General features: G+C 47.1%; 1 protein-coding gene across 1 annotated transcript in view; it reads left to right on the plus strand.

The window, feature by feature from the left end:
* The first annotated feature begins 396 nt into the window (after positions 1-396).
* Positions 397-25,045, plus strand: part of TYMS (thymidylate synthetase) — a 64,939-nt gene continuing 40,290 nt past the window's right edge. Inside the window, exons 1-3 of the mRNA XM_078687451.1 lie at positions 397-694; positions 8,293-8,366; positions 24,126-24,300. Coding sequence (XP_078543577.1) covers positions 505-694; positions 8,293-8,366; positions 24,126-24,300 — 439 coding nt within the window. The 5' untranslated portion in view covers positions 397-504. The remainder of the gene's footprint in view (positions 695-8,292; positions 8,367-24,125; positions 24,301-25,045) is intronic.

Consider the following 25,045-nt stretch of genomic DNA (forward strand, 5'->3'; position numbering starts at 1 on the left):
ATTGTTATATGCTGCTACTTTGACCTGTGCTTTGATATATATTTGTACCCGAAAAAAGATTTTCATTGATTGACATACAAAATTATCACTTTTAATAAGTACATCTCAGTGCAATGCTACAATGTACCCTGTTAATGCCACCATAAAGAACTTAAAGAGGTACATTTGTTTTTTTTTTTACTTTGAAGAGGCGTAATCATATTTTACGAGGTTTGTTGTAAGATTTATTTTCAGGGCTCATCCCGGCCAGACCTTTGGCTCGGCTCTCCCTGGCTGTTAACGTATTGGCTCACTCACCTCTAACCAAACTGTTGTTAAAGGAAAGTGCTAGAAATTTAAAGAAGAGAATTAAAGCCGCCTTTTCCTCTGCCTGAAGTTTTGAAATTTGGCTCCTCCCCCGGCAGCTGGGCTGGGCGCGGCAAAACATACGGCGGGAAAAATTGACAAGACGAGTGAACGCCCCGCAGGAAGACAAGGCAGCCAGCCGGAGTGTACAGCCGCAAAATGCCCGCCGAAACACAAACGCAGGTGCCCGCGCGCCCCGAGCAGGGCGGCGGGGAGGCTGCCGCGCACGAGGAGCTGCAGTACCTGGGCCAGATCCAGCAGATCCTGCGGGCGGGGCACCGCAAGGAGGACCGCACGGGTACCGGCACCGTGTCCCTGTTCGGCATGCAGGCGCGGTACAGCCTGCGAGGTGAGGGGGCAGAGGAGGGCGGAGGGAATGGCACTTACTATCGGTCCAGCTTGCCTCAAAAGCTTTCTTTCGTGCAGGTTAACACGTTCTGGCCACAGTGCTCGCAGCCGCAGGGGAGCCGGCAAGCGCCGTAATTTATAACATGCGTCATCTATTCCTTCGTCTTTTTCACTCGCATATGATAGGATAACTTCAATTTATTTGGTAGAAGAATGTCTGGAGTTTATTTAACGGAAAGAAAAACATTTCCGCTAAACCACATACAATTAGCTGTTGCGAACACCCCCCCCCACACACACACAGTTTCACAGCATCATGTTGTGCTATAAAATTACTTATATGTCATTGTGCACTGCGAGCCAACAGATGTCTGTGCCACTTAAAGAAGTAACTAGCGATAGGCAAGAGCTTCGGAGCCAGGCCCGGCTCCAGGAATTTTTAATTGGGTGGGCCAAGGACGCATTTGGGTGGGCCACTGCGGGCTCGATTTGTCGCATATATGTCTAGGCAGGCCTGCTTCAGGGCCCTCCTTTACCTCTTCTTAGTCTTACAAGGCCCAGTAAAACTCACTCTTTTCCAAATCTCTTTTTAATGTTATCACTCACAAAAAGTGTTTTTTCTATGTAATGTTCCTTTGATGGGAAGAGGAGGTTTCTGAGGTGGGAGTATCAGGCAAGTCACACTTCTCTGGCTCCCTCTGTGTGAGCCTTCAGGGAGAATCCCTCTTCATTACTACCTCCACCTGACCACGGACTCTTCAACGCACTCCATTACAAGCTTGATTAGCCACTATTCCTCTCCAGTGCACCTTATCTCAAAGATGACCTTGGGCCCCGCCCCATGTCAGGCACCATCTCCCGGTAATAACATTAGTAAAATCACCTTCATACTTAAAACATTGAATAGAGCAATAAATATAATTAGCACGCACTTTAAAGTATGTTCCACAGTGGCCCTTATGGCCCGACTGCTAATTAAATAAACAGAAAGGCCATGACAGGGCCGGCTTCAGCGCTGATGCAAAAGTCTTTTTGGGCGCTGCACCAAAAACCTCTTTCTCCATAAATACCTTTACTACCACCTTCCAACAGTGTACCTCATCCGTCCATGCCCCCCTATTGACCTCTTCCTCGGATTCCCTCACTGCCACCCTCCCCCAGTGCCCCTCGTCTCTCTTTAGCCCCTCCCCCCCATGACCTCCTCATCAGACTCCCTCAATACCACCATCCACCGGTGCCCCTCATCTCTCCGTAGCTCCCCCTCCACCCCATGACCTCCTCTTCGGATTCCCTCACTGTCATCCTCCAACAGTGCCCCTCATCGCTCCATAGCCCCTCCCACTACCTCCTCCTCGGATTCCCTCACTGGCACCCTCCACCAGCGCCCCTCATGTTTACGTATCCCCTCTCTCATATGCATTTAATTTGTTGTATAACGCTGCTCATATCAATGTAGTGTGTGTCAGTACTTTACACCACGCACACACTTACAGAGACAATGAAAAATGCAAGTATGTAAATCAGTCTACAGGGAATGTCACATAAGCCAATGAGGATTACAAGGTGTAGGAATCGTAGGTCATCCATTCTGGTGTAGTATATTTTAAGAGGGTTTGGTCTGGGGAAACACAACCTTAGGATTTAAAGAGTATTCCATGGGGGTCAGCTTTACTGATAAAAATGTATATCTGCCCAAACACTCATTTTAGCAACATTAGAATAATGAAAAGACTAGGGAAGTTCTAACTATATCACAAAACAAAAAAAGCGAAGTTCTAATTATACCATTCATGTTTGTTTGCAGCTCTTTGGTGGCAGTTCATTGTTCACTGCCTTTTGTTAGGATTGTAACTTCTGAAGTAACACAAGGATCTCTGTGACAAAGGCAGTAACCCACTGAGCTATCCACATAAAATACAGTGCGTCTGCATTTAAAAAATACTAACAGGCAAACGATTGCTCTAAAGCAGGATCATTAATCACCAACTTTATCTGGACATTGCCATTTTGTATTGTTTTATTGTTGACCAGCATCGGCTATGATGAAATTATAAAAACTGTTTAAATGAAGCACATACGAAGTATGCGTCCTACTGGGCCTGTGCAGATTTTAAAAAGAATTTTTTTTGTAACACATTCTCTTACCTACTCCATTAGTCATATTTGGTGTCACAGCCTTATATGATAAGCAGCTGCAGGGGTCAGGGGGTGACTAGGAATAAACAGACCACTTTTCCACTGCGCTGCATAGAAAAAGAAATATCAAGGCAGCAGGACAGTAGGCAAAGGTTACCAAAGGTTACCGTTGTCAAAGAAAGGATTTGTCCCCTTTCACCGTGCAGAGATGAAGGGGTGAAAAAAGTAAACAAAGCCTAATTAACATGTTAATGGTCTTTTAAAGACCTGTTAAGTACTTTGGTGCGGCTGCGATAATCTTAAACTGTCTGTGTGTGCGCGCCCGGGAAGCTGTCCCCCGGGCTGACACACACGACCTGCACGTTGCGCCTGCCTTCAAGCCCTCACTGCGAGGGCCAAGGCTCCTGTTTGGGTGGGCCAGGCTCATCCTTGGGTGGGCCGGGCCCACCCGCTAGAACCGGGCCTGTTCGGAGCCCTAGTAATGTTGACAAGTGTTGCCAGATTTTGAGACCCAGCCATAGCTGGCTGCCCAAGTTTAAGCCCGAATTCAGCCCAAGGCAGACCAAGATCACTTCAAAGTTGCAACTTGAAAATTGTGCAAAAATAGCCCACAGGAAGCTGCTTAAGCATAATATAATTTATGTACACAATGAAAGGAGGTTCATTGGGGAACCTATGCAATCGTGTCCATATTCCATTCAGTATACGTTTTGAAGAGGACCCCCACCCCCAAAATGGATACGATATAATTCAAGTCCAATAATTAGACACCCACCAGTTCAGTTTTTTTCACTCACAACTGGGGAAACCATTTGTGCGGAAGTAGCCCAAATTTGCAACACTGGTGTTGATGGTTATTATATTTGGGACCACATTCATTCGGTGCTAAAAGCACTCCTTTTCACTAGAATATGCAAAGAAATTCGAGAAAACCACGTACTTGTCTCTCCTTGGAGTTTTAGGCATTATATTGTTAGGCTTGAGGATAGCAACGTAAGCATTTTTCAAAGTGTTAATGGGTGTTTTAAAAAAAAATATTTTATAAACAAATGGGGCGTTTCAGGATTATTTTACTCACCACATGGTATTATTTACTATTAAGTGCATCGTTCGTCCCAAAAGTGCTTACTATGAAACGTGCAAAATTATTGAGGGGCTTTTTTTTTTTACATCTCAATTATAACGAATCATCACATCTTGATAGATTTTGTTCAATTCAATATTGATGCACACCACAGGATTATGCACCCTAATGTGGCGTTACAAGCTGTCTCCAGTGCCACCACACAACTAACCAATCCTTTCCCCCTATACTACCACCTCAAAACTGCTACACTATGACCCTGGCCTGCTTTCAACTCCAACTGCACCACACAACCACTTCATCACTGCACTGTACTCTTCCTTCACTGAAAAAGTGCAATCGATCCTCATCAGTTCTCCAACATTGTCACACACTATAACTGCTCTACCCTCTCCACGCTTACACTACCACCATCCCTCCTTCCTTTCAGTTGTAGATTTACCCCAGTGGAACCTGTGATTATGAAAATTCCATCATGTGACAGTTACTGCAATGTAACTAGCTGGAATAAGATCCTGTATGATATTCTGAGGAAATTAAAGGTGCTAGTCTATAATCTAAGTTCACGCTTGCTTCGTTGCAGTCACTGATTCATCTACCCTGTCATACCACTGAACTGCCAGTGCCTGTAACCCTGCAACCAAGCACTTCGGTACCCACTCCACCACCACTGTACAACATCCCATCAAAGCCAAGTACCCATTCCGTCACTGTGAACGACAACAGCTTCCCATTGCAGCAAATTAACAAACTCCCACACAATTATCATTCTCATTTCAAGACCATATTATAGTTACTTAATTTCAGCCATACACCATCGTGTTTCATCAGTGCACTTTGAATATGCCATTGTAATACCAGTAAACATTAGCGCAGTGCCACCAACAATCCTCGCTTTGCCAAACCCACCACTCTTTGTCTGGGACATGCAGCTCTGTATAAATGCAAATGCAGAACAATAGAAACAAAACTTATACTACCACCCCCTTGAAAGCATTGTCACCTTAACAGTGCCACATTATCACCGTCAATCAACAGAATGTGCCCAGCACCACCATAACCTGCCTCTGCTTTACCACCCTTAAACACCACACTATATCTTCAACAGTGCAGACAAACTGCAATTGAGATTAGAGTGACATAACACTAAACAGCATGATAAAATAACACAATAAAAACCTTCATAAGTACCACACAACATAGTGAAATTCTAAGTTCCAGTTTCTTATTCACTCCTCTGATTTCTTGTGGGAGAGGTGTAAAGTAAGGGCTAGAATGTCCATGCTTGAATTACTAAGACTCCAGAATGTGATACAGAGCCCATCACAATGCTTGGTTGTGTGCACTACATTTTATATTTAATATCACAGAGTGACTAGACCAACTGGTCACATCTAAATACTCTGAACCCTGGGTTGGGTCACCCTAAGAGCAGAAACATGTTGACCATTTAAGGGAAGTTTTTTCCAAATTCCCCTTCACTTTTCTTTTTTTCTTATCCCCTGGGAGCACCATAATAAAACTTACATTTAGCCTACCAGGAGGTAGGTTTAAGGGTGTGTGTGTGTGTGTGTGTCTGTGTCAGACACTGACCCAGTGTCAGTCACTCGGCCTCTGACCCGTACCTTGCGCTCATCCAAAACTAAAACACCTCTGCTCCTCTCTGTTGTCGAGTTGCTGCCCGAGCCAGGTACCATTTGGCCCTGGTGTGAGGAGGAACCCAATGATGAAGCATGCCACCCTCAAGTGGGTAAGGGTTCTTGTCCCAAAAAAAGCATTTGTTACACAGTCTTTCCATATCTAGACATACTTGTGTGCTTTCTATTGATGGGGTGCAGTACTCTTCTGGTTGGTTTATTCACTCCCAATAGACCTCTTGTGTGCATAGACCCCAATGTGCAGTCACCCTTTAATGAAACCTACATCTTTCCCTAAACGTCCTTGTTAGCCTGGCATGTTTTGACGTTTTTCCCCCAGTCTTTTTGCTTTCTGGTTTTGACGGTGTGCTGGACTTCGTTTTTGCTGGTTTAGTGTCTGCACACTTTCTCACTGCTGCTCAGTGTTAAAGTGCTCCTGCTGTAAGTGTGTTTATGGATTGGTGTTTCTATAATTTGCTTATTTGAGTTACTACTAAGTCCTTATTATAGTGCACTCTGTGTGCCCATGGACTGTAAATCAAATGCTGTTAGTGAGCCTGCAGCACTGATTGTGCCACCCAAACAAGTAGACTTCAAAGAGTTCTCAGACCTGCCACTGCAGTGTCTGCGCACATTTTTTGCTTCTATATCGACCTGGCAAGTGCACCCACTTGCCAGGCCGTAACCTTTTTCTTTCCTTACATATAAGACACCCCTATGGGCAGGGTCTAGTGTGGGTGAAAGGTAGAACACATACAGGTGTGTGTTAATGTCCTGATAGTGAAACACTGTGCATTTTGGTTTTTATTATTGCAAGGCTATCTGTCGAATAGGAAGGAGTTGTCTTGTAACACCTTACAAGAATAACTTTCCATTGAGACAAGATAGAGAGCTGGACTTTAGGGTTCCTGAACTCAGCATTTAAAAATACATCTTTTAGTGAAGATGATTTTTATATTGTGCCTTTGAAAATGCCACTTTTAGAAAGTGGGCCTTTAATTACTTAACCATACTGTGTACCTTTTGCCCTTTGTGTATACCCTGTCTGGGTTACGAGTGACCAGAGCTGGGGATGGGCATTCTCACTATACAGATACAAGAAGGAGGTTGAGGTATATCCTGCCTTTTCTTTCATGGGAGACTTGTGGCCAGGCTGAACATTCCTGGCTGCATTTAGAGTAGTGGGAGGAGTTGTCGCTTGCACCTGAGTCGACTGTGGTTGCCTCACAAAGCTGTCTCCCTACTAGAGTGAACCTGGCCTGAGCCAGCCAGAACTGGTTTATGTATGCCAGGGGAACTTTGTTGGTTCCAACTTGCAAGGGAAAAGAATAAAATAATGGGGCCCTGACCCCAGGACTTTAAAGATTTTTGGTATTAAGTAACTGCTCAGAAGAAGAGCTGAAGAAGCTGTGAGGAGGGACCACCACTTAGCTATTATGGTCTGCAGTGGCTGCTTGTGTCTTCTTGGGCAGTGAAAGGACTGGACAATCTGCAACTTATTTTTCTGAGTTACCCCAAAGACTTCAAGCTCATCTGCTACCAGCAGCAGGAACTGTCTCTTGTGCGGCAACAGAAGAAAACCCAACCTGACACAGATGCTGCTCCGTGACCTGAAGACACAGCAGAGGGCACTACTGCATTGCTCACCTCAACCCTGGGCTCACCGAGGCTGCTGCTTCTCCTGCTGATCCTGTGGGCACTGCACTTCTCAATGCTCCACTTCACACGGATACCCTGGTATCCCAGATGATACTGCCTGCACTGTGACTGCTTCTCACCGCTGCTGGATGCCCTCACTGAGCTGCTGCCTGCCCTGCTACTTGAGGGCACTGCATGCTGAACTTAGCACCGCAGCCCCGACGCGTCCGCCCTCAATCGCATTGAGTTCGAACTGCAACACGTGACTTCAAGGACCCGACGTCTCCTGCACCGACCTCTGGAACGGACGCTTCCTGAAGCCGGAGCTCATCGCGAGATCCCCCGACGCCCTGCATTTGTAAAGGTACTGTTTGGCGGGTCTCCCCGGCACCGTAGCTGGCCCGGAGGCGGCCTGAACCATTGGATTTCTTTGTTCACACCGCCGTGATGGCTCCGGGCGGAGCTATCTACTTCAAGGAACTGTATGTAAAGTCTATTTTTGCATTATTCGTATCTTGATAACTGTTGGATTTTTTTTTTATTGTTCTGGTATTGTTTTTCACAGAAAAAATATTGGCTACTTTTCTAAAACTGGTATCATTTTGTAGTGTTTTAGCTGTATTACTGTTTTGTGCAAGAGGTGTGGCGCCGCGGCCAGGGCGACTGACGCTGGAATCTGGGGACCACGGTTCGATCCCCGGCTCCGGCGGCAGGTTAGCCCAGCACCATGTGACTCTGGGCAATAGCTCGCTTAATCTTCCCGACGGCCCCCCAGCGCCTAGAGACCCTTACGGGTGATTGTGCGCTTTACAAATGTGGACTTTACTTTACTTTACACATTGGCAAGAGCAGTTAGGCTCATCTTAGAGACAAACTACCAAGGGGTGAGCAAATGCCTTGAGTTCAACTTCAAAATGTAGTAATTTCTCTACAGATATTTTCCATAAATAGCTATTGTGCTCTTAAATGGGGTATTATTTTTCGTTCAGTCATTTGGATTGCTTGACTTTTCTGTGACTGGAGTAACTTCTTTGTTGGCTTTGGCTGTGCTCATCTGTGAATACTGATAGTCTAATGCTCACTGTATGCAACCTTGCTTTGTAGATCAATTTCCTCTGCTGACAACCAAGCGAGTGTTTTGGAAAGGCGTACTCGAGGAGCTGCTGTGGTTCATTAAGGTAAGGCCACTCATGTCTTATAGAGTGTGGCAGTAACTGTTTGAATATGCTTTGAGTCGTAAGGATGCAACTATGAAGCATCTTATGCCTGGGGCTTATTGGGAAGAATATTGTCTGAAGCTGAAACCACCTTCCTTTGCAAAAACTACCCCACTGTTTAACTAGTTTCTGTTGAATAACTTATTATTCGAAAGGTAGACCAATAGGTAAGTTATATTTGGCATAAAATGACCTCAGCCTTCAAATGATGGTATGAATGGTGTCCAGGCATAGTGATTTGTGAGAAGTCTAAAAACCTTTAATGCCATATGGCTGTATGTGTGTGGGTTTGTGCTTCTGTGTATGCACTAGAGTTGTTGTGAAAACCTTGTAATGGAGTTCTGGTTCTTCATTCTGAACTGATGATGCATGTAATAAACATTTCAGTTCTCCTATATCACACAAACTTAATGTTGCTTGCCTTTTTCATGACATCACAAGTAAAATCACAAATGTTATTATCTTAACAGAGACAGAGGTAGAAAAGACCATACACTACCTGAATACAGGCAAAGCAGCGGGCCCAAATGGATTGCCCATCGAACTTTATAAACTTACCACGAGTAAAATTGCACCTTATTTAGTTAAAATGTCCATGTAAGTAAGCAAAAGGGCTTGCTCCCCAGTTATCAAAGGCTGGCAACGATGGTGGTCATTCACAAGGCAGGGAAACCCAAGAACATGTACCCATCGTATGGACCTATATCGTTGCTCAATTTGGAAGCTAAGGTATTGGCGAAAATACTCGCTACTCGTTTGCTGCGCGTGTTCACAAACTTGTACACCCTGATCAATCGGGCTTTATGCCAGCCAGAAATATGTCTCTTAATTTGCATATGCTCCACGGAGTGCTAGAGCGAGGCAAGACAATCGAAGAAGACGCAGTGGTAGTGTCCATGGATGCTGCCATGACGTTCGACATGATTAAATGGCCCTATATGTTTTCAGTGTTGAGAGAACTTGGATTTGGCCCTGAATTTATAGGGTGGGTTCGCCTTCTATTCATGGCACCACTTGCCCAAATAGTAGTCAATAATAGGAAATCTCGTACTTTCACGATAACCGAGGCACTAGACAGAGGCACTTTCCCCATTGCTTTTTGCTTTAACACTCAAGCCATTAGCGATGTGGATACAGAAATATCCTATCATCAGAGGGCTCAGGTGGTCAGCGGCCTGGGAGGACTGCATCTCATTGTATGCCGATGATATCTTTTTATATCTGGCTTCACCGGCGGCCTCTCTAAATAGGATGCTACACATTTTCATAGTGTTTGGCAGATTCGCCAGATATGGGATTAACTGGTCAAAACCAGTCATCTATGTACTTAGTGGGGAGATACCGGCACTGCCAAGGTGCTTTACTATCAAAGAAGCAGCAATAGATTTCAAATATTTAGGAATCGGAGTCTCCAAAGACCCAGCTCTCTTTTAGGAACACAATCTACTGTCGCCCGCTGAAACGGCTTAGGAGTGATGTACTGCACTGGAAGTTGCTCCCTTTGTCCCTACTGTGGCGGGCTGCCCTTTTTAAAATGATGTCCCTCCCATGGTTCCTGTATGTCTGGCAGAACACTCCACATTTGGTGGGATCAGATTACTTAAAAGCCATTGATAGTGTCTTAAGGGAACTCTTGTGGGAGGGAAAGCCGAACAGGATTGCCACTCGAAAGTTAACACTGGGGTGGTATGATTGAGGAATAGCCCTACCGGACATCAAAAAATATTACTGGGCAACACAACTGTTGAATAAAATCAGCACGTCTGTCTTTAATGGAAGCACATTTCTCAATGACTTGAACATTGAAGTCTGGTATTCTTTTAACTAAGTCTCTCTCTATAGAAAGCATCGCTAAGGCATTCAGCCTTTCCTGAATCATGGCGTTTCTCAGGAATGACTTCTATTCAAAGTGGAAAAGCAACGTTCCGCCTCTGCTGTCGTCATCGGAGTGGTGATGGCTATTTTTAGTAAAGCCACTGTCTCTGTAAGTGACTTTTCCATGTTACGGTCCTGAATTAAAGCAAGCAAAGAAATTGCACCAGTGGCCTGCCGGTATACATGCATTCCATACAGTACAGTTAATTCTGTTTTCAGATCCTCTTTGTTGAGCATAGGGTAAGCATCCACAGTGGTATTCCATGCTTGCTCAGGGAAGAAATTATCATATTGTGCAAACGGATCACTCCGTAGTAATGTGGCACTCAACAAATACTTTGTAAAAGAAAAACGTTCCTTTGCCTGCACAATTATAGTGTCACATCTCTCTTTTGGAATTCGGACCAGACTGCTTTTTTTTTCTGCGGTTAGAGAAACTAGAATCATTTGGCAGTCTGCTGTCTAAATTGTCAACCCCTTCTCTGACTTTGTTCATGCTGGTGACCAAGTCGGTGGTAGCTGTTTCCACATAGACCGTATCTATTTCACGTTTTTGTAACTTTTCATACAGTGCGTCAACATGAGGCATTATTCCATAAAACAAAAACAGCAAAAACTGGAACTACCTGTCTTGCAGTGTTCTAGCAAAGCCACGGGCTCATTCCGGCTTTTGTAGTCAGTCTTCATTGCCTTCTATGGTGTCGAAACATTTCTCAAGGTCAGCCCTATATTGGTATATTGGGCTGATTGTACGAATGTGAAAATTCCAACGAGTTGGGCCTCCCTTTGGAATCCTTCTTTTGACAATCGTATGAAGTACCTCCGTTCTTTTGGGGGAACGTGAGAAGAATGCTGCCATTCCTCCTACATCCATGAAGAATATCTGTGCCTCAGATCTTTCCTACTGCTTGTTGCTTAATCAGATTTAGTTGTTGGGCATAACAGTGCACATAATGGGCATTAGGGTACACATATCAATTTTTTATTTTTTTTGTACTCCACCGGAGGTTCCACTCATTACTGCAGCACCATCATAGCTTTGTGTAATCATTTTTTGTTTTTGAGGCTGCTCTGGAAAAATAAAGTTTAGTTCACGTAGAATAGCTGAAGAAATGCTTTCTGCACTAGTCTCTTAAATAGGTGAAACCATAGAACCTTTCCACAACTTTGCTGTCACTGTCAAGGTACTGAAAGACTAATACTGACTGTTTTAGTGGCCACATGAGTGGTGTTATCAGCCTGAATAGCCACAAAGTCTGTTTATCAACTCTTGTACGATATTGCTTTTTACAATCGCTAGCATGCACTCAAGCAGTTCATTTTGTATTATTTTAAAGGTGCCCTTGAAGACTGTAGCACTTGATAGATGTGCTTCCATTTCATGGTCTATGCTTGCTATTGAGTCCACAAGGCCTCTGAATATCCCAGGATTTGCAGAACCTTCCGATTCCTCATGCCCTCGTAAAGCCAGTTCAAAAGCACCGCAGAAACGAATGCAATCCATGATTTATGATAGTATGTGTCTATTCCAATCAACTGCTTCATTGTGTTTCTTTATTGTTTTGCCGTAGGCGTCGCTTATGTGGGATTCAATCGGTGTATCTCCCAGCATTCCCAGTCTTGTCAGGTTTTCCATATGTATTTTTATGTGTGCCTGCTTCTTTACTTTATCTGACAAATGCTTCAAGTCTTTTACTCCTTTTTTGGTCCAAGGAGTTTCACCACCAAACAGCAGGCAGGGGAAGCGGAACAGAGTACTTTTTTAAGACCATCCTGTAAGCCAATCAACTTTTGTGTACCAGGTGTTTTTCGGAAAGAACGTGTAAATCTTCCCTCTGTCTAGGGAACCTTGTTGTAGGTTTCGGTCTGGCCAGTGAGGTCCTAATTGTTTTACAACTAGTTTCTCTTCACGTTTCAGGCCAATGAACGGCTTTGCAAGTAGTTGCTTTACTGTATTCATCGTGTTACCAATGTTAATGTTACTTGTCAATAATCAAAGTACAACGTATGAGGTTTGGGGCATGTAGACGCCACCCTCCATGTAGACAACTTGCATAGCCCTTGACTACTAGAATGTAAAATATAGCAGCAGTTTCCTTATCTTAAACATTGGGGTTGTTGGCTGTGTTGTAGCAGAATAGGAGGTTGGTGCCTCTTCTTCTTACCCTTATTTGCCCAAAAATTAGTTTGGCAGCCTGAGGCTTTACCAGATGCTGAAAAGCAAATGTAGTTGTGTCAACCAAACACACAGACAGTTAATTGTAAAGAACCACAGGCCTTGGATCATACATAAAATAGATTCATCCTGTGACTTCAAAGTCCAGTTGTGCAGACGTTTCTACCCACCACCATTGCACATTGTCTTATTTGTTAAGGTATGAGTCGAATTAATATAAGATCTTAGTGAGTCTTGGAATTGGAATGTAAGAAATCTGCTTCCGAATCGATCCAGGCAAAAGATGCCCAAAAATATGGTATTGAGGGTGTAATTTATCCTTTATTCTAATGCCCATTTATTTTAAATAATGCAATCTTTTTTTTCTTTTTAAATGCAGCCCGTTTTCCTTAAAGGAAAATGGAATGGTCCAAAAATGAACATGAAGGAGGATATAGGTACTCCCTTGCCAAATCTCCAATTGCCGTACATTATCACAATATGCAAACTTCCCTGAGCAGTTGCATGCGTGAAAATTGTTTGTGAGGTATGCCCTTGCATACAAACGACATGCAAGAAACCAGCTCAATGCATTTTGTATACAATTTCTAAAGTCGTGGAGTGAACACTGCTAGCGAAGCCATTGTCTACTAATTGCCCTCACTGATGTGTTTCAAGGCCTACAGGTTTCTAAGTGCATGCACCTGCAGTCTACACAGGATCTGGATGGCCCTGGATTGATTGAAAGAAACAAACAGCTCTGCCTTTTTAAAGCCCAGGAGTTAAGGAATCATTGATCCTGCCATGCCGTGATGCGCAGTTTAGAGCAGTATTATTGTGCGTAGGCATCAGGAAAGGATATGTGATACCGGAGGCTGTGTGTGTGTGTGCGCGCTCTTCTGCGAAACAGGGAAATAATACCTCAAACTCATAATTAGGCCCTCAATGTGTGGAGGTGTGTGATGTTAAACCACATGCATCACACTGAAAGTGCATGTTCTGGGAATGTGGGTTTACTGCAATTTTTATTACACAACATTGCATTTATATAGCGCTTAGTACCCCAGACAAGGTGTCCACCATACGGAAACACAAATCGAAGATCACCCAACACTGTACTCAAACAGAGGGTGGGGAATAAGACATACCCTTAAATGAGACATGTTGAGTGACATAGCACTAGTAATGCACAGCGCTCTGAGATGTGAAACAAACTCACCTCAGCTGGTGAGACTGGTCTTCGGGGTGTGAGACACTCACTCTGACAGTGAGTGAAAACGGTCTCCCTAGTGCAGCACTGAGAGGACAGTAGGTGCGGGAAATGGTCATACTAGTGGCCTGTCTCTACCTCGTGAGAACCTCAGTGTACCTCCTTCAACCCACAGGATTCGAGAGAGCTGAGGGGTGACACCAGGCAGGGATTAAGGGAAGGCATGTTGTGGGAAGCGGAGGTGGCGGTGCTTAATTCCTACTACCTTGTGGTACATCTAGTCGGCACAATCTTAATCTTAACTAAAGACATTCACAAACAAGGACCAGGTCTTGACTGTATTCGGATCCTAAATGCCACCAACACAATCTAATCAATCATAAAAAACATACTTCCATTTATGTGAATAACATCACCCAGACACTGCCTTTGGCCCACCAAGTCATGGTAGAAGAGGCCATGGAGACTGCTCCCTGTAACCCCCCTGCTGTCTGTTGTTCTCCGACCTTTCTTCCTCTCCCTTCGGATCCTGAAGCACTCTAAAGTGTGCAAAGTTGGCATTAGGGTCCGATGCAAGCCTCAACATAAATAAATAGCTAAAATCAGTAGGCACACAAGCAGTGGAAATTAACAAGCCGCATAAACTGGAATGAATAGAGGCGCTGATTCTGGGGACTGAATGACAGATGAGGGCAATGATATTAAGACTGCTCTGCAGTCAGAGGTCTAACAACACTGAGAGTGGCTACAGGGGTCAAAGGCAGCTTCTCGACCCTGGGCTCTGGGGGGAGGCGGCACAAGAGGGGAAGTTACCAGTTGCAGACAGTGGGGTAAGCCCCCCTGAATCTCTTTACTTTTTGGGGCACTCCACAAACTCTTTGCTGAGGCGTTGATGCAAAATTGAGTATCAGAATCCTCCAGGCTGGGAGCCCGGCTGGCATCTTTCTTTCTCTGTATCTCTCTGTTTCCTCTCTCTCTCTCTCTTCAACTGCTGTCTTTCTACCTTTTCCCTCTCTCTTTCTCTCTCTCTCTTTCTCTCTCCCTCTTTTTCTCTCCCTTTTTTCTCTGTTTCTCTGTCTCGCGCTCTGTCTCGCGCTCTGTCTCGCGCTCTGTCTCGCGCTCTGTCTCGCGCTCTGTCTCGCGCTCACAATGAGTGTAAATGTCCAATGTGCTGTCCAGACCAACTCTCTAGTTTCTGTCACTTTTCACGTTTTATTTCATATTGATCCCCTAAAGGTGTTTGTTTTCTCCAGATGCTGTGTTTCCGTAGTTTTTTACATGTATCATGGGACTCCTGTCCTGTGTAGTGCACACCGCCAACCGAGCCACCCCGTGTGTCTTCGTTCGTTAGTTCACATGTTAGTGAGTGTCTGTCCATGACTGGGCACGATGAAGACTGCTGGAGTTGAGGCTGAGGGCAGTGGAGGTACCCACATATATAATAATTCCACGTACGTGTGTGTGTGCGCGTGCGCGCACATGCGTGCATGTGGTGTGTGTGTGTCTGCGTCAAGCATTGGTCTCCATCTCGCATCACTCCGTACTAGTTCACATTTCTGCAGTGCAACCCTGCGGGACGTCACTGTCGACAAATGACGTTCAGTTTGGCTAAACATAATGCTGGCAGGAGTGACGCAAACTAGGTGCCTGCCCTGTTAAGGAGGGTTTAAAAAAATGTGAGTTTGATTTACTCTGGCAAAATAACTCTCCCCTGTGAAATTCACAGATGGTTCGTGTTAGAATTGGGGGTCTCTAGTTGGCGGAGGTGGCTACCTTTGACCAAATATGGACCCTTACTTCTAGTCGGGGTAAAGGGGCACACACTGTTGATAACCCCTGCTTACCCCCTTGGTAGCTTGGCACGAGCAGACCGGCTTATCCCCAAGGCAATGCGTAAAGTATTCTTGCACCAACACCCACAATAAGTGTGAAACACCACAAAGGGACACCACGCAGGTAGTTATAAAAATATAAATATCTATCTAGTTTAGGCAAGATCAAAACGCCCAAAAATACACCTACATAAACTACTCCTTCCTCAGAAATGGTCTTTTGAAAAAGTTTCACTTTGGCAATGTTCTCTTGGCACTCTTATGCCTCTTTAATCAGTTCCTTGTTATATTGCTAGCCAAAAGAAAGGCTCACTTCAGTAATGCTCCCTGTGCTCACAGTTCACCTTTGAGCTCACACAATCACGCTTCCATGTTTCAAAAGACACGCATGCCGAGATGGTATGTCATCAGGCCAAATCACTCCTGGGCCCCTGCACAACCCGGTTATCAGCCACGGCTTCCCCCCCCCCCCCCCCCCCCCCGACTAGTTGTAGGCTCCGTGAATGGCTGTGGTAAACAATGTGCCACCTGAAGACTCTTGGGCTACGATGAGCTCCGCTGAGCAGCCTCTGTATCGTGGCGGGTCTACCCTGCCTCTACGGGCCACGTCCCAGTGCCTCAAATGGAAGGAAGGTAAGGGGTTCCCCACCACGTAAATAACCCTTCCGCAATCCCTGCCCAGCCTGGAAAGGTAGCCCCAGGGGTTGTCCCGCACAGTGGCCGGTATGACTAGCCCACGCACACTGTTCACCGCCGGGCTTGTTACCTGCAAGTCTGCGGGACTCTCCTTGGTCCCAGTCTTTGCGACTTTCCTTCCACCTGGGATACGACGAATTATTTGAAAGGGAGGCCAAGACCTAAGGCGGGACCCTCCTCAAGTTATTAAGCTTTTGGGATTAAGCCGGTTATTTCGTTATAGAGAGAACATAAACACCTTGGATCACTAATTGAGTGACTGGCTGTTTTATGATCCATTTTTGGGAAATAGCCCACTGCAAAATAAATTGTAACAGTATTAGGAGGAGCTCATTACAGCGGATCTGTTCTCTCACTTCAATAGCCGTGACGAAGTTCAGTGTGAACGAAACGTGTTGGCTGAGGAGTCTGTTTTTATGAGAACTAATCAAATAAAAGAAATGTGGAAATAAGATTTGGAGCTTCCGAGTACTCCCTTTGGTGCACCGTCCCTACTTTTATGAACTTTGGGATCTGCTTTGCAAGAGAGTAGCGGTGCGGCATACTCTGGACGTTTTGTGCACAGCCCTTGGACTTTGACTTCATCTTGGTCTGGCTGTCCTCCTTCCTGAGAGACCGCACCCAAGCAGTGCGCTTGGGTGACTTTTAGGCGGACTTCCATGCGGTTCAATGCGGGGTTCCTCAGGGCTCCTCCCTTTCCCCTTTGTTATTTAATTTGTATATTGCCCCCCTCATCTTCGCCCTCCAACAGCTGGATGTCTCTGTTTACAACTACGCGGATGACCTCCAGCTTATTTTTTCCTTATCCTCTTCCCCCGAGTCCATGTCCAATTTCCAGTCTGTCATGACTTTCATCCGGGACTGGATGAACTACAACCATCTGAAGTTAAACCCCGACAAAACGGAGTTGGTGCTGACAGGTGGTTGCTCCAGTCCCTGGTCTTCTCTCTTCTGGGCCTCCTCCTTAGGTCCCCCTCCGACTCCGTCTTCCTCTGTAAAAACTCTCGGGTTCAAACTCGATGACCAACTCTCCCTTCATTCCCAAGTCAGTTCTGTTGTGTCCTCGTCCTTTCTCTCTCTCCGTACTATCCGCAAAGTCTCTCGGTTTTTCTCTCCCTCTGCCCTCAAACTCATAGTCCTGGTGATGGTTATCTCCCGCCTGGATTACGGCAATGCCCTCTATTGCGGCATGCCCGCTTACAGCGTGCGATGTCTCCAGCTGGTCCAGAACCAGGCGGCCCGCCTGGTATTCAACTTGCCCAAATCGCACCACGTCACTCCCCTCCTAAAGTCCTTACACTGGCTCCCTATTCGAGAACGAGCCCAATTTAAGCTGGGCTGCATCATCTTCAACGCCCGATCCGGCTCAGCCCCTGCTTTCATCACTTCCGAAATCCAACCTTATGTTCCTGCCAGGGAGCTACGCTCATCCGCCCAACAACTGCTCGTAGTTCCTCGTTTCAAATGCAAAAAATGGGGAGGATCCAAATTCTCTACACTCACCCCTACATTCTGGAACTCCCTCCCGGTTCACCTGAGATCCTGCCCCCAGTACACACTTTTCCGTAAGGCACTAAAAACTTTTCTCTTCACACAAGCTTTTCCCCATAAGCTCCTTTTTCTTGTGTTCCCGTTTTCCCGCACCTCAGGGTTTTAGTACTTTACAGCGCCATGAAACCGCTTGGTGAACGCGCGCTTAAGAAGTATTTTAAACTCAAACTCAACTTTGGAATATCATGTGCATAACTAAAGTCAGCCGCTCTTTCTTTCTCAATCAAATCACTCCTGGGCCCCTGCACAACCCGGTTATCAGCCACGGCTTTCCCCCCCGACTAGTTGTAGGCTCCGTGAATGGCTGTGGTAAACAATGTGCCCCCTGAAGACTCTTGGGCTACGATGAGCTCCGCTGAGCAGCCTCTGTATTGTGGCGGGTCTACCCTGCCTCTATGGGCCACGTCCCAGTGCCTCAAATGGAAGGAAGGTAAGGGGTTCCCCCACCACGTAAACAACCCTTCCGCAATCCCTGCCCAACCTGGAAAGGTAGCCCCAGGGGTTGTCCCGCACAGTGGCCGGTATGACTAGCCCACGCACACTGTTCACCGCCGGGCTTGTTACCTTCCCCCCCCCCCCCCCCCCCCCACGCCCCCATCCCGATGCAGGTCCCCTTCCTGGCCTGCGCGTGGGGAAGCCCTCAAGGTTGGGTCAATCCCTGCATGGCAGGCTGACTCCTTGGGAAGCCCCTGAGCAGGAACCACTCCAGACTCGGCACGCTGATGAAGTCGGGGGAATCCCTGGCGGCTGGGCCAATCCCAGCAAGGCACAGCAGTGACGTCAGCGGCTTCTCTCTTCGTCTGGGAGTCAGCCTCGGCACTTACTCGCGGTGCAGCGGTGATCGTTTTGGGGCACAGCACAGTGATCGTTTCATATGCACTTCTCCTCACAGTCGTCCTGGGCCAGCGGCGGTGATTCCGGCCCCCTTTTGATGATGGTCTCAGGCATTGCACAGAGAAGCACTCTTGAGCGCCAGAATAGCCAGTTAAAGGCGCGGCAGTCCTCCACCAGCCACACACTATGCCGATCGCACACAGAGTCCCGAGGATAACACAGGCAGACAAATTTAGCAGGGAATCTAGGTTGTGCACAGAGATGCACGCAGTCACTTGTAGAATGTTGCTTTGGGAACCTTGGTGTCCCTGCATTCCCACAGGAGGCCAGCTCCCTTCTGGCCCTTAGAGACTTTGTTCTTCATTTAGGACCCAGCACACAGCAAAGTCCCTTGTCCTCCCTCTTTTGTAGAACAGCCACTAAAGGTCCGCTACAGAGCACACAGCAAGGGCAGTCTTCCTCCTCAGTTTCTTTCGCTGGTCTTCTCCAGCAGGGATTCCTCTTCACTCCAGAAGTAGTCTTCCTTTCAAGGGGTCTCTGTCCTACTTTTATACCCGTAAAGTCTTTGTTCTTCATGTGTTGGGGGTTCTGGACCCAGTTCAAACCAGTCCTGGGGGCACTCTGCCAGGGTACAACTTCTTCCGTTGAGACAGGGGGCCAGGGTCCTCAGACGCCCAGAAGGAGGTGGAGCCAGTCCTTTGTGGAGGCAGGCACAGCCCAACTCGTCTACAGGAATTTCCTCACCCACCTCTCTAAATTCAGATGGGCCAATTCAGCTTAGGGCTACGCACCCTGACTCCTGGAGCCAAGACACCTCACCAGCCCCTGTCACTCCCCACAGCCAGACAGTCAATCCACAACCAGACAGACACAGGAAGGTTTGAACAGAGAAACAGCATCATTCTAAAAATGCCATTTCTAAACGCAGGATTTAAAAACCATCTTCACAAAAAGATGTTATTACATTTTGAATTCAAGGGTACCAGACTACATGTCTCCATCTTGTGCCTATTGGAAGATAGAATGGTACACAGCCTTCCCCATTCTATCATATGGGCAAGATGGCCCCCCAATAGTGAAAAACGAAATTGGCTGTATTTCACTATTAGGACATGTTAGACACATCAGTACATGTCTTATCTTTCACCTGCACTGCACTCTTCTGAGGGGGGTCCCTTGGGCCTACTATAGGGGTGTCCTATGTGCACAGAAAGGGAAGGGTAGGGCCTGGCAAATGTGGGCACTTGCCAGGACAACATGGCAGTTCACAGACTGCTCCCAGGCACTGCGGTCGCAGGCCTGAGACACCATTTTAGGGCTACTCATGTGGGTGGCACAATCGGTGCTGCAGGCCCACTGGTAGCATTTGATTCACCAGCCTTGGCACACTCAGTGCACTTTACTAGGGACTTCTTGGTAATACAAATATGCCAATCATGGATAACCAATCGTAACAATTTACACAGGGAGCACTTGCACTTTGACAATGGACAGCAGTGGCAAAGTGCTCAAAGCATCTAAACCAGCAAAAACGAAATCCAGCACCGCATCAAAAATACAGGAGGTAGAGGAGGAGCCAAGATGGCGATCGGGATGGCTGCGTAACCGCTCGGCTCCGTGAGTCTCCTCACCCCGCGCATATATCCTGGCACCTATCCTGAGCTGTAACGGCATCTACATGTAGGCGAAGAGTCACTTTCACTTACCGCTTGCTCCTGAGGCTTCTGCTTGCTACGGACCCGTTGGAGTGTCCCTCACAGTTTTGAGGCCTTCGCGGAGCATAGTCCGGGGTCTCGAGTGCGGGGAGTGGCCGGCCGCGAGTGCAACAGCGGCCTCTGGTGAAGGGTGAGGACCCGGCCGGAGGAAACTGTGGACCTGATTGCCGATGGCGACAATGCCGACCCAGCCCGACTGGCGGAGAACCGTGTGGGGAGTGTGATGCCGCTGGGTCGAGGGAGGTACATGATTATTGACCCCCCACTCCGGTGTTGTGCCCGGGCCCATCGCTGCCATTGCCAGGAGTTGGCGTGCTGCCCCCAGGGTGCGGCGGAGTTTTTAGCCTTTCGGTGACTCTCCTTTGAGACACCTGCCCTGGCCAGTGAGATTCCGCTGAGAAACCCGCCTTGGCCAGTGAGATTCCCGTTGTGAAGCCTGTCCATCCCTGGTGTGAGACCTGGTCCCGTGGTGAGGTGGTGAGGGACGTGGCCGGAGCAGCTGAGATGGCAGGGAGCGCCCTCGTGTGCACACCTCGCCCGGGCAGAGAAACCTTTCTGCGAGAGAGTCCTGGGGTCTGGCGACTCGAGAGAGCCCACGTTCAGAGATGTTTTGGCTGCATTAACAACTCTGCATGAGACCGTGATCCGGAACGCCCGGGAACTGGGACAGAGGATGGCCGCCATTGTTGTCCCGCAGCTCCACGTGGGTGGGGATGAATCGCACGGAAGCGCCGATGTGCCCGCCTTTGCGTCTGTGTTGAACGTTTCAGCTGCGCCTGTCTTTGTGGAGACGCCGATGGATCCGGTCTGTTGCATCGCTTTGGATTGCCCTGTGGTGTTTGGGAGTGACTTGTTGAGATCTGCATATATACGGCGGCGGAGGAAACGACGCCGATCCATGGTTTGGGTCGCCTCGGTGGCGCTTCAACAATTGTCGGATTCTGTGTCCCTCTCCTCCTGGCCGGTGGGACTGTGTTCTGCCTGGGGGATGCTTCCGGCATCGGTGCCGCCTCGCATGGAGTTCCGCCATGCGCCCTTGACTGGGAGTGGGGGGCTACGGTCCCATGGAGTATTGGCGCCTCTCGGACCCCCCGGTTCGGCTGGACCTGACACATTGTACTGTATGCCGATTGATGAATGGCCATATGTGGGTGCTACTGATAGAGAAGGCCAGGGATGATATCGTCTGGGATATGATGGAACACATTGGCGGCTGACTGTGTTTTGGACCCACGGGGATGATACAGTTTGCCTATATGATTCTTGCTACTGTGGCTCTTCTGACGTTGCTCCTTCTGTATATTGTGCGCGATAGGGGAGGGGGGGTCGGATGTTCTGCTCGATGGCCCTTCTCCGTATTTTTTCCTTTCTTTTTCTTCCTCTTTCTTCTATATTTCGGGTCTCTTTTAGGGCGATAGGCACGCTGCTGGGGGGGTAGGCCGTAGCCTGGTGCAGGGTGGGGGGGAGGGGGGAAGCGGGTTGTTTCTTTGTCCTTTTTTTGTCCCTATGGCCCTTTGCTTCGTCTTTTTCTGGGTGTCGTCGTCTTCATGTTTCCTACAATCTGTTTTGTTTTTCAGGGTTGGGGTGCTGATTCGCCATGCCATGTCTGTGTTGTTTACTTTCATCCTGACTCGCATGCCTTGCCCCGTGTCCTTAATTGTGTTCGCACTCATTCCGGGGTTCTGTTTCATGTTGCTATTGTAGGATCGTGTGTGACTGACTGGCACTTCTTCTGATGTTTTTCTGTTTAATTTTTCTTCATTGTAAAATTGACCTTCTTTAGTCCTGTATTTTACGCTGTACGCTTCAATACGAGTTATATCCTGGATACTTACCTGCCCCGGCTTCTCGACCGCTGTTTCTTTTACACTGCTCTGCTTACCTTGCGACTTGCTTAGCGGCCGGCCGAGATGGTTGTAGGCCCATGCTTGTATTGCTGTGAAGTGAAAATAAAGGTCTTAAAAAAATAAAATAAAAATACAGGAGGTAGAGGCAAAAAGATCGGGGGAAACCACACCAAGAATGCCAGGTCTAAACAGTTCGCAAAGTCTGAACCAAATAAATGCACTCATAGTTTTTAAAATTATTTAAATTACACCGCTTGTAAGTCGGGTGAGTGTTCGACATCAGGAGGATGAAGGGCTGAGTGGCCCACTAGAGCTGAAAGCTGTGAGCTTGAGTCGAGCATGGATCCCTGCAGGGGGTGTCTAGCACCCAGCTTCACTGGAGGACGGGAGTAGGCAGGTCTCTGGATGTTCTAACTCTGCACCTCACACGTAAAATAGGAAATCCGAGAGTGGTGAACTGTTTTTGGGGCTATTCTTCAATTTCAGATGTCTCTTCCAGCTGGGTAAATTTCACCTGTCTTAGCGGGAACAAGAAATGAATCTCACCTGTAGATAATACGGCACTGCAGTTCCAATTACGCCCTGGCATATCCATTTGTAGAACCACCACCGGCACCAAATACAGTAAGCATCATTACATAAACATTAGTGATTCATAATGCTAACAATTGGGCCTGACGATAGTGGATCCGCGACGATAGCCAACGGGAACAGGCCCAGTGTGTGGGGCAATATCTTCTTAGTGCAACGTGCACGACACGTTTTACTGAAATACTGCCCTTAGTGCACAAAACAAAATGGGGGATTGAACAAATATATACACACACCTTGCGTCAGTGTAGTAAAAACGGTCACACATTGTCTAGTACATCTCTATGATCTCGAACGATCTCACTCGAGTCGACTGCACGTGCTCTCGTGCGGAGGAGGAGGAGGAGGAGGAAGGGTGACTGGCCGTGGGCCGGCCCAATTTGCCCAGCAACGGCAGAATGTCCAATCACTGAATGGCTTAACACTAAGCCACTACAGTGATTGGACATTGCCCCACGTTGGACGCTTCCACCCCTGCGGTGCAAGTCAAGACAGACTAGACTGGCAACCGCACAAGAACTACATGCTGCAGCAGCAGCCAATCCTGATGCTGCTCACTTCAGAGGAGAGCTGCTCTCTGAAGAGAGCAGCGCCAGGATTGGAGTGAGCAGGCAAAAACGCAGCTCATTTTGGAACCACTGGGGTCTGTGGCAGTGGGCAAACCACGTACTCACCCATGCTTGCTTTTCAAAGGCCACAGAGTTCCTAGCTGCAGAAAGGCAGCCGGTCAAACCCCACATGCGCAGTGCGCACTGTGCCAGCCCCGTAGCCCGTAGTTATTTGACAGTGAGTCAGTGCAGGCCAGGCTGGTTGTCCTGTGATGACGTGACGCAGCAGCGCGACGGAGCGCAGCTTTAAATTAATACAATTTGAAGGAAAGGTGAGAACTAACTTGTATTTTAATGTTAAAGCAGCGGCACGCTCAATACATTGCCCAATAATTATTAGTGGGGCATTGCCCCACCTCCCAAATGGTAAAATCGCCACTGTACATGGGTATCTGTGAGGGACGGTTCAAGTGGGCAAGGCAAATGAGAATCATTGAAAGAGAAGGGAAAGAGGTGGAAATGCAGTCTCAAATGTTTTTGTTAGATAATGTAATGAACAGTCATTGAACAATGTGGCCATTATTTGTAATCCTGCCTTTGTTTTCAAATTGTTTGGTTGTCTAACATTTCTGATACGCTGAAAAATAAATTTGTTTTTAATTGGATCTTAAAATATACATTGGGCATGTTTTTGATCACTTGGGGTACTATCCCAAGTTTTCTCTAATGGAGTATACGTTCGGGTGAACATAATAATTTCTTGAGCCTATGTATTCAAACTTTTAATTTTTGGTTTCTGGATTAAATGTTTTTTGTGTAGTATGGAGCTAATCAAGATGTGCGCATCTTTTTTTAATGCTTACCAGGGTTCGACAAATGGCAAGGAACTTTCCGAAAAAGGTGTAAAGATATGGGATGCCAACGGATCAAGGGAGTTCCTGGATAAACAGGGCTTCACCTCCAGGGAAGAAGGCGACTTGGGCCCAGTGTATGGCTTCCAGTGGAGACATTTTGGTGCTGAATACAAAGACATGCACACAGGTGAGTTCAGTGCAGTAGCCTACACCACAACCAAACTAGAAAGGAATACTCATTTATTTGAAAAAATATATATTTATACAGTGTTGTGAACTGAAAAAAGTGTACTCTCCTCCAAGCTCTCACCATAGTAGTGTGAACAGGTGGGTATCTTGGAGTTTTTTGTTGCTCAAAGAGGACGAGGTTAAAATTAAAAGCGCCTTTAGGCTGCTGCTGTTGGGCTTTGAGGGCAGTAGTTTTGGGCTCAGGTGAAACTTCTGTCTGAAAGGACTGTGCTTTCACTGAGCATCAGAGAATGGCTTCTCTAGAAGTCAAAGCACCCACTGAAGCTCCTCAGCCAAGGTAGGACGAGGAAGGTCCAACTTTCCCAGAGAGACCAGAGACCTAGTGGAAGTGGGTAACTGTGAGGCGAGGAACATCCTAGGATACAATTTGGGAGAAATGGCAACTACCTGTGGCCTTTGGAAATTAGAAGTAGAGGCAATAAATCGGATGTTTATAAAGCACGACTTGTGAGGGTCTCAAGGTGCGGGGAGCAGCTGGTCCCTGTGGGTGTAGAGGATCATTAAAAGAGCCTGGTCTTAAGGTCCTTCCTGAATTGGGTCAGAAATGTGGATTGCCTGAGGTGCAGTGTCAGGGTGTTCCAGGTCTTGGTGGCGAGGTAGCAGAATGAACTTCTCCGGTTCTGGTCTTGTGGATCCTGTGGACAGGCTAGGATGCATTGGTCGGACCGGAGTAGGCAGGTACA

This window comes from Lissotriton helveticus, chromosome 4_1 (assembly GCF_964261635.1).
Source record: "Lissotriton helveticus chromosome 4_1, aLisHel1.1, whole genome shotgun sequence".
NCBI lineage: Eukaryota > Metazoa > Chordata > Amphibia > Caudata > Salamandridae > Lissotriton > Lissotriton helveticus.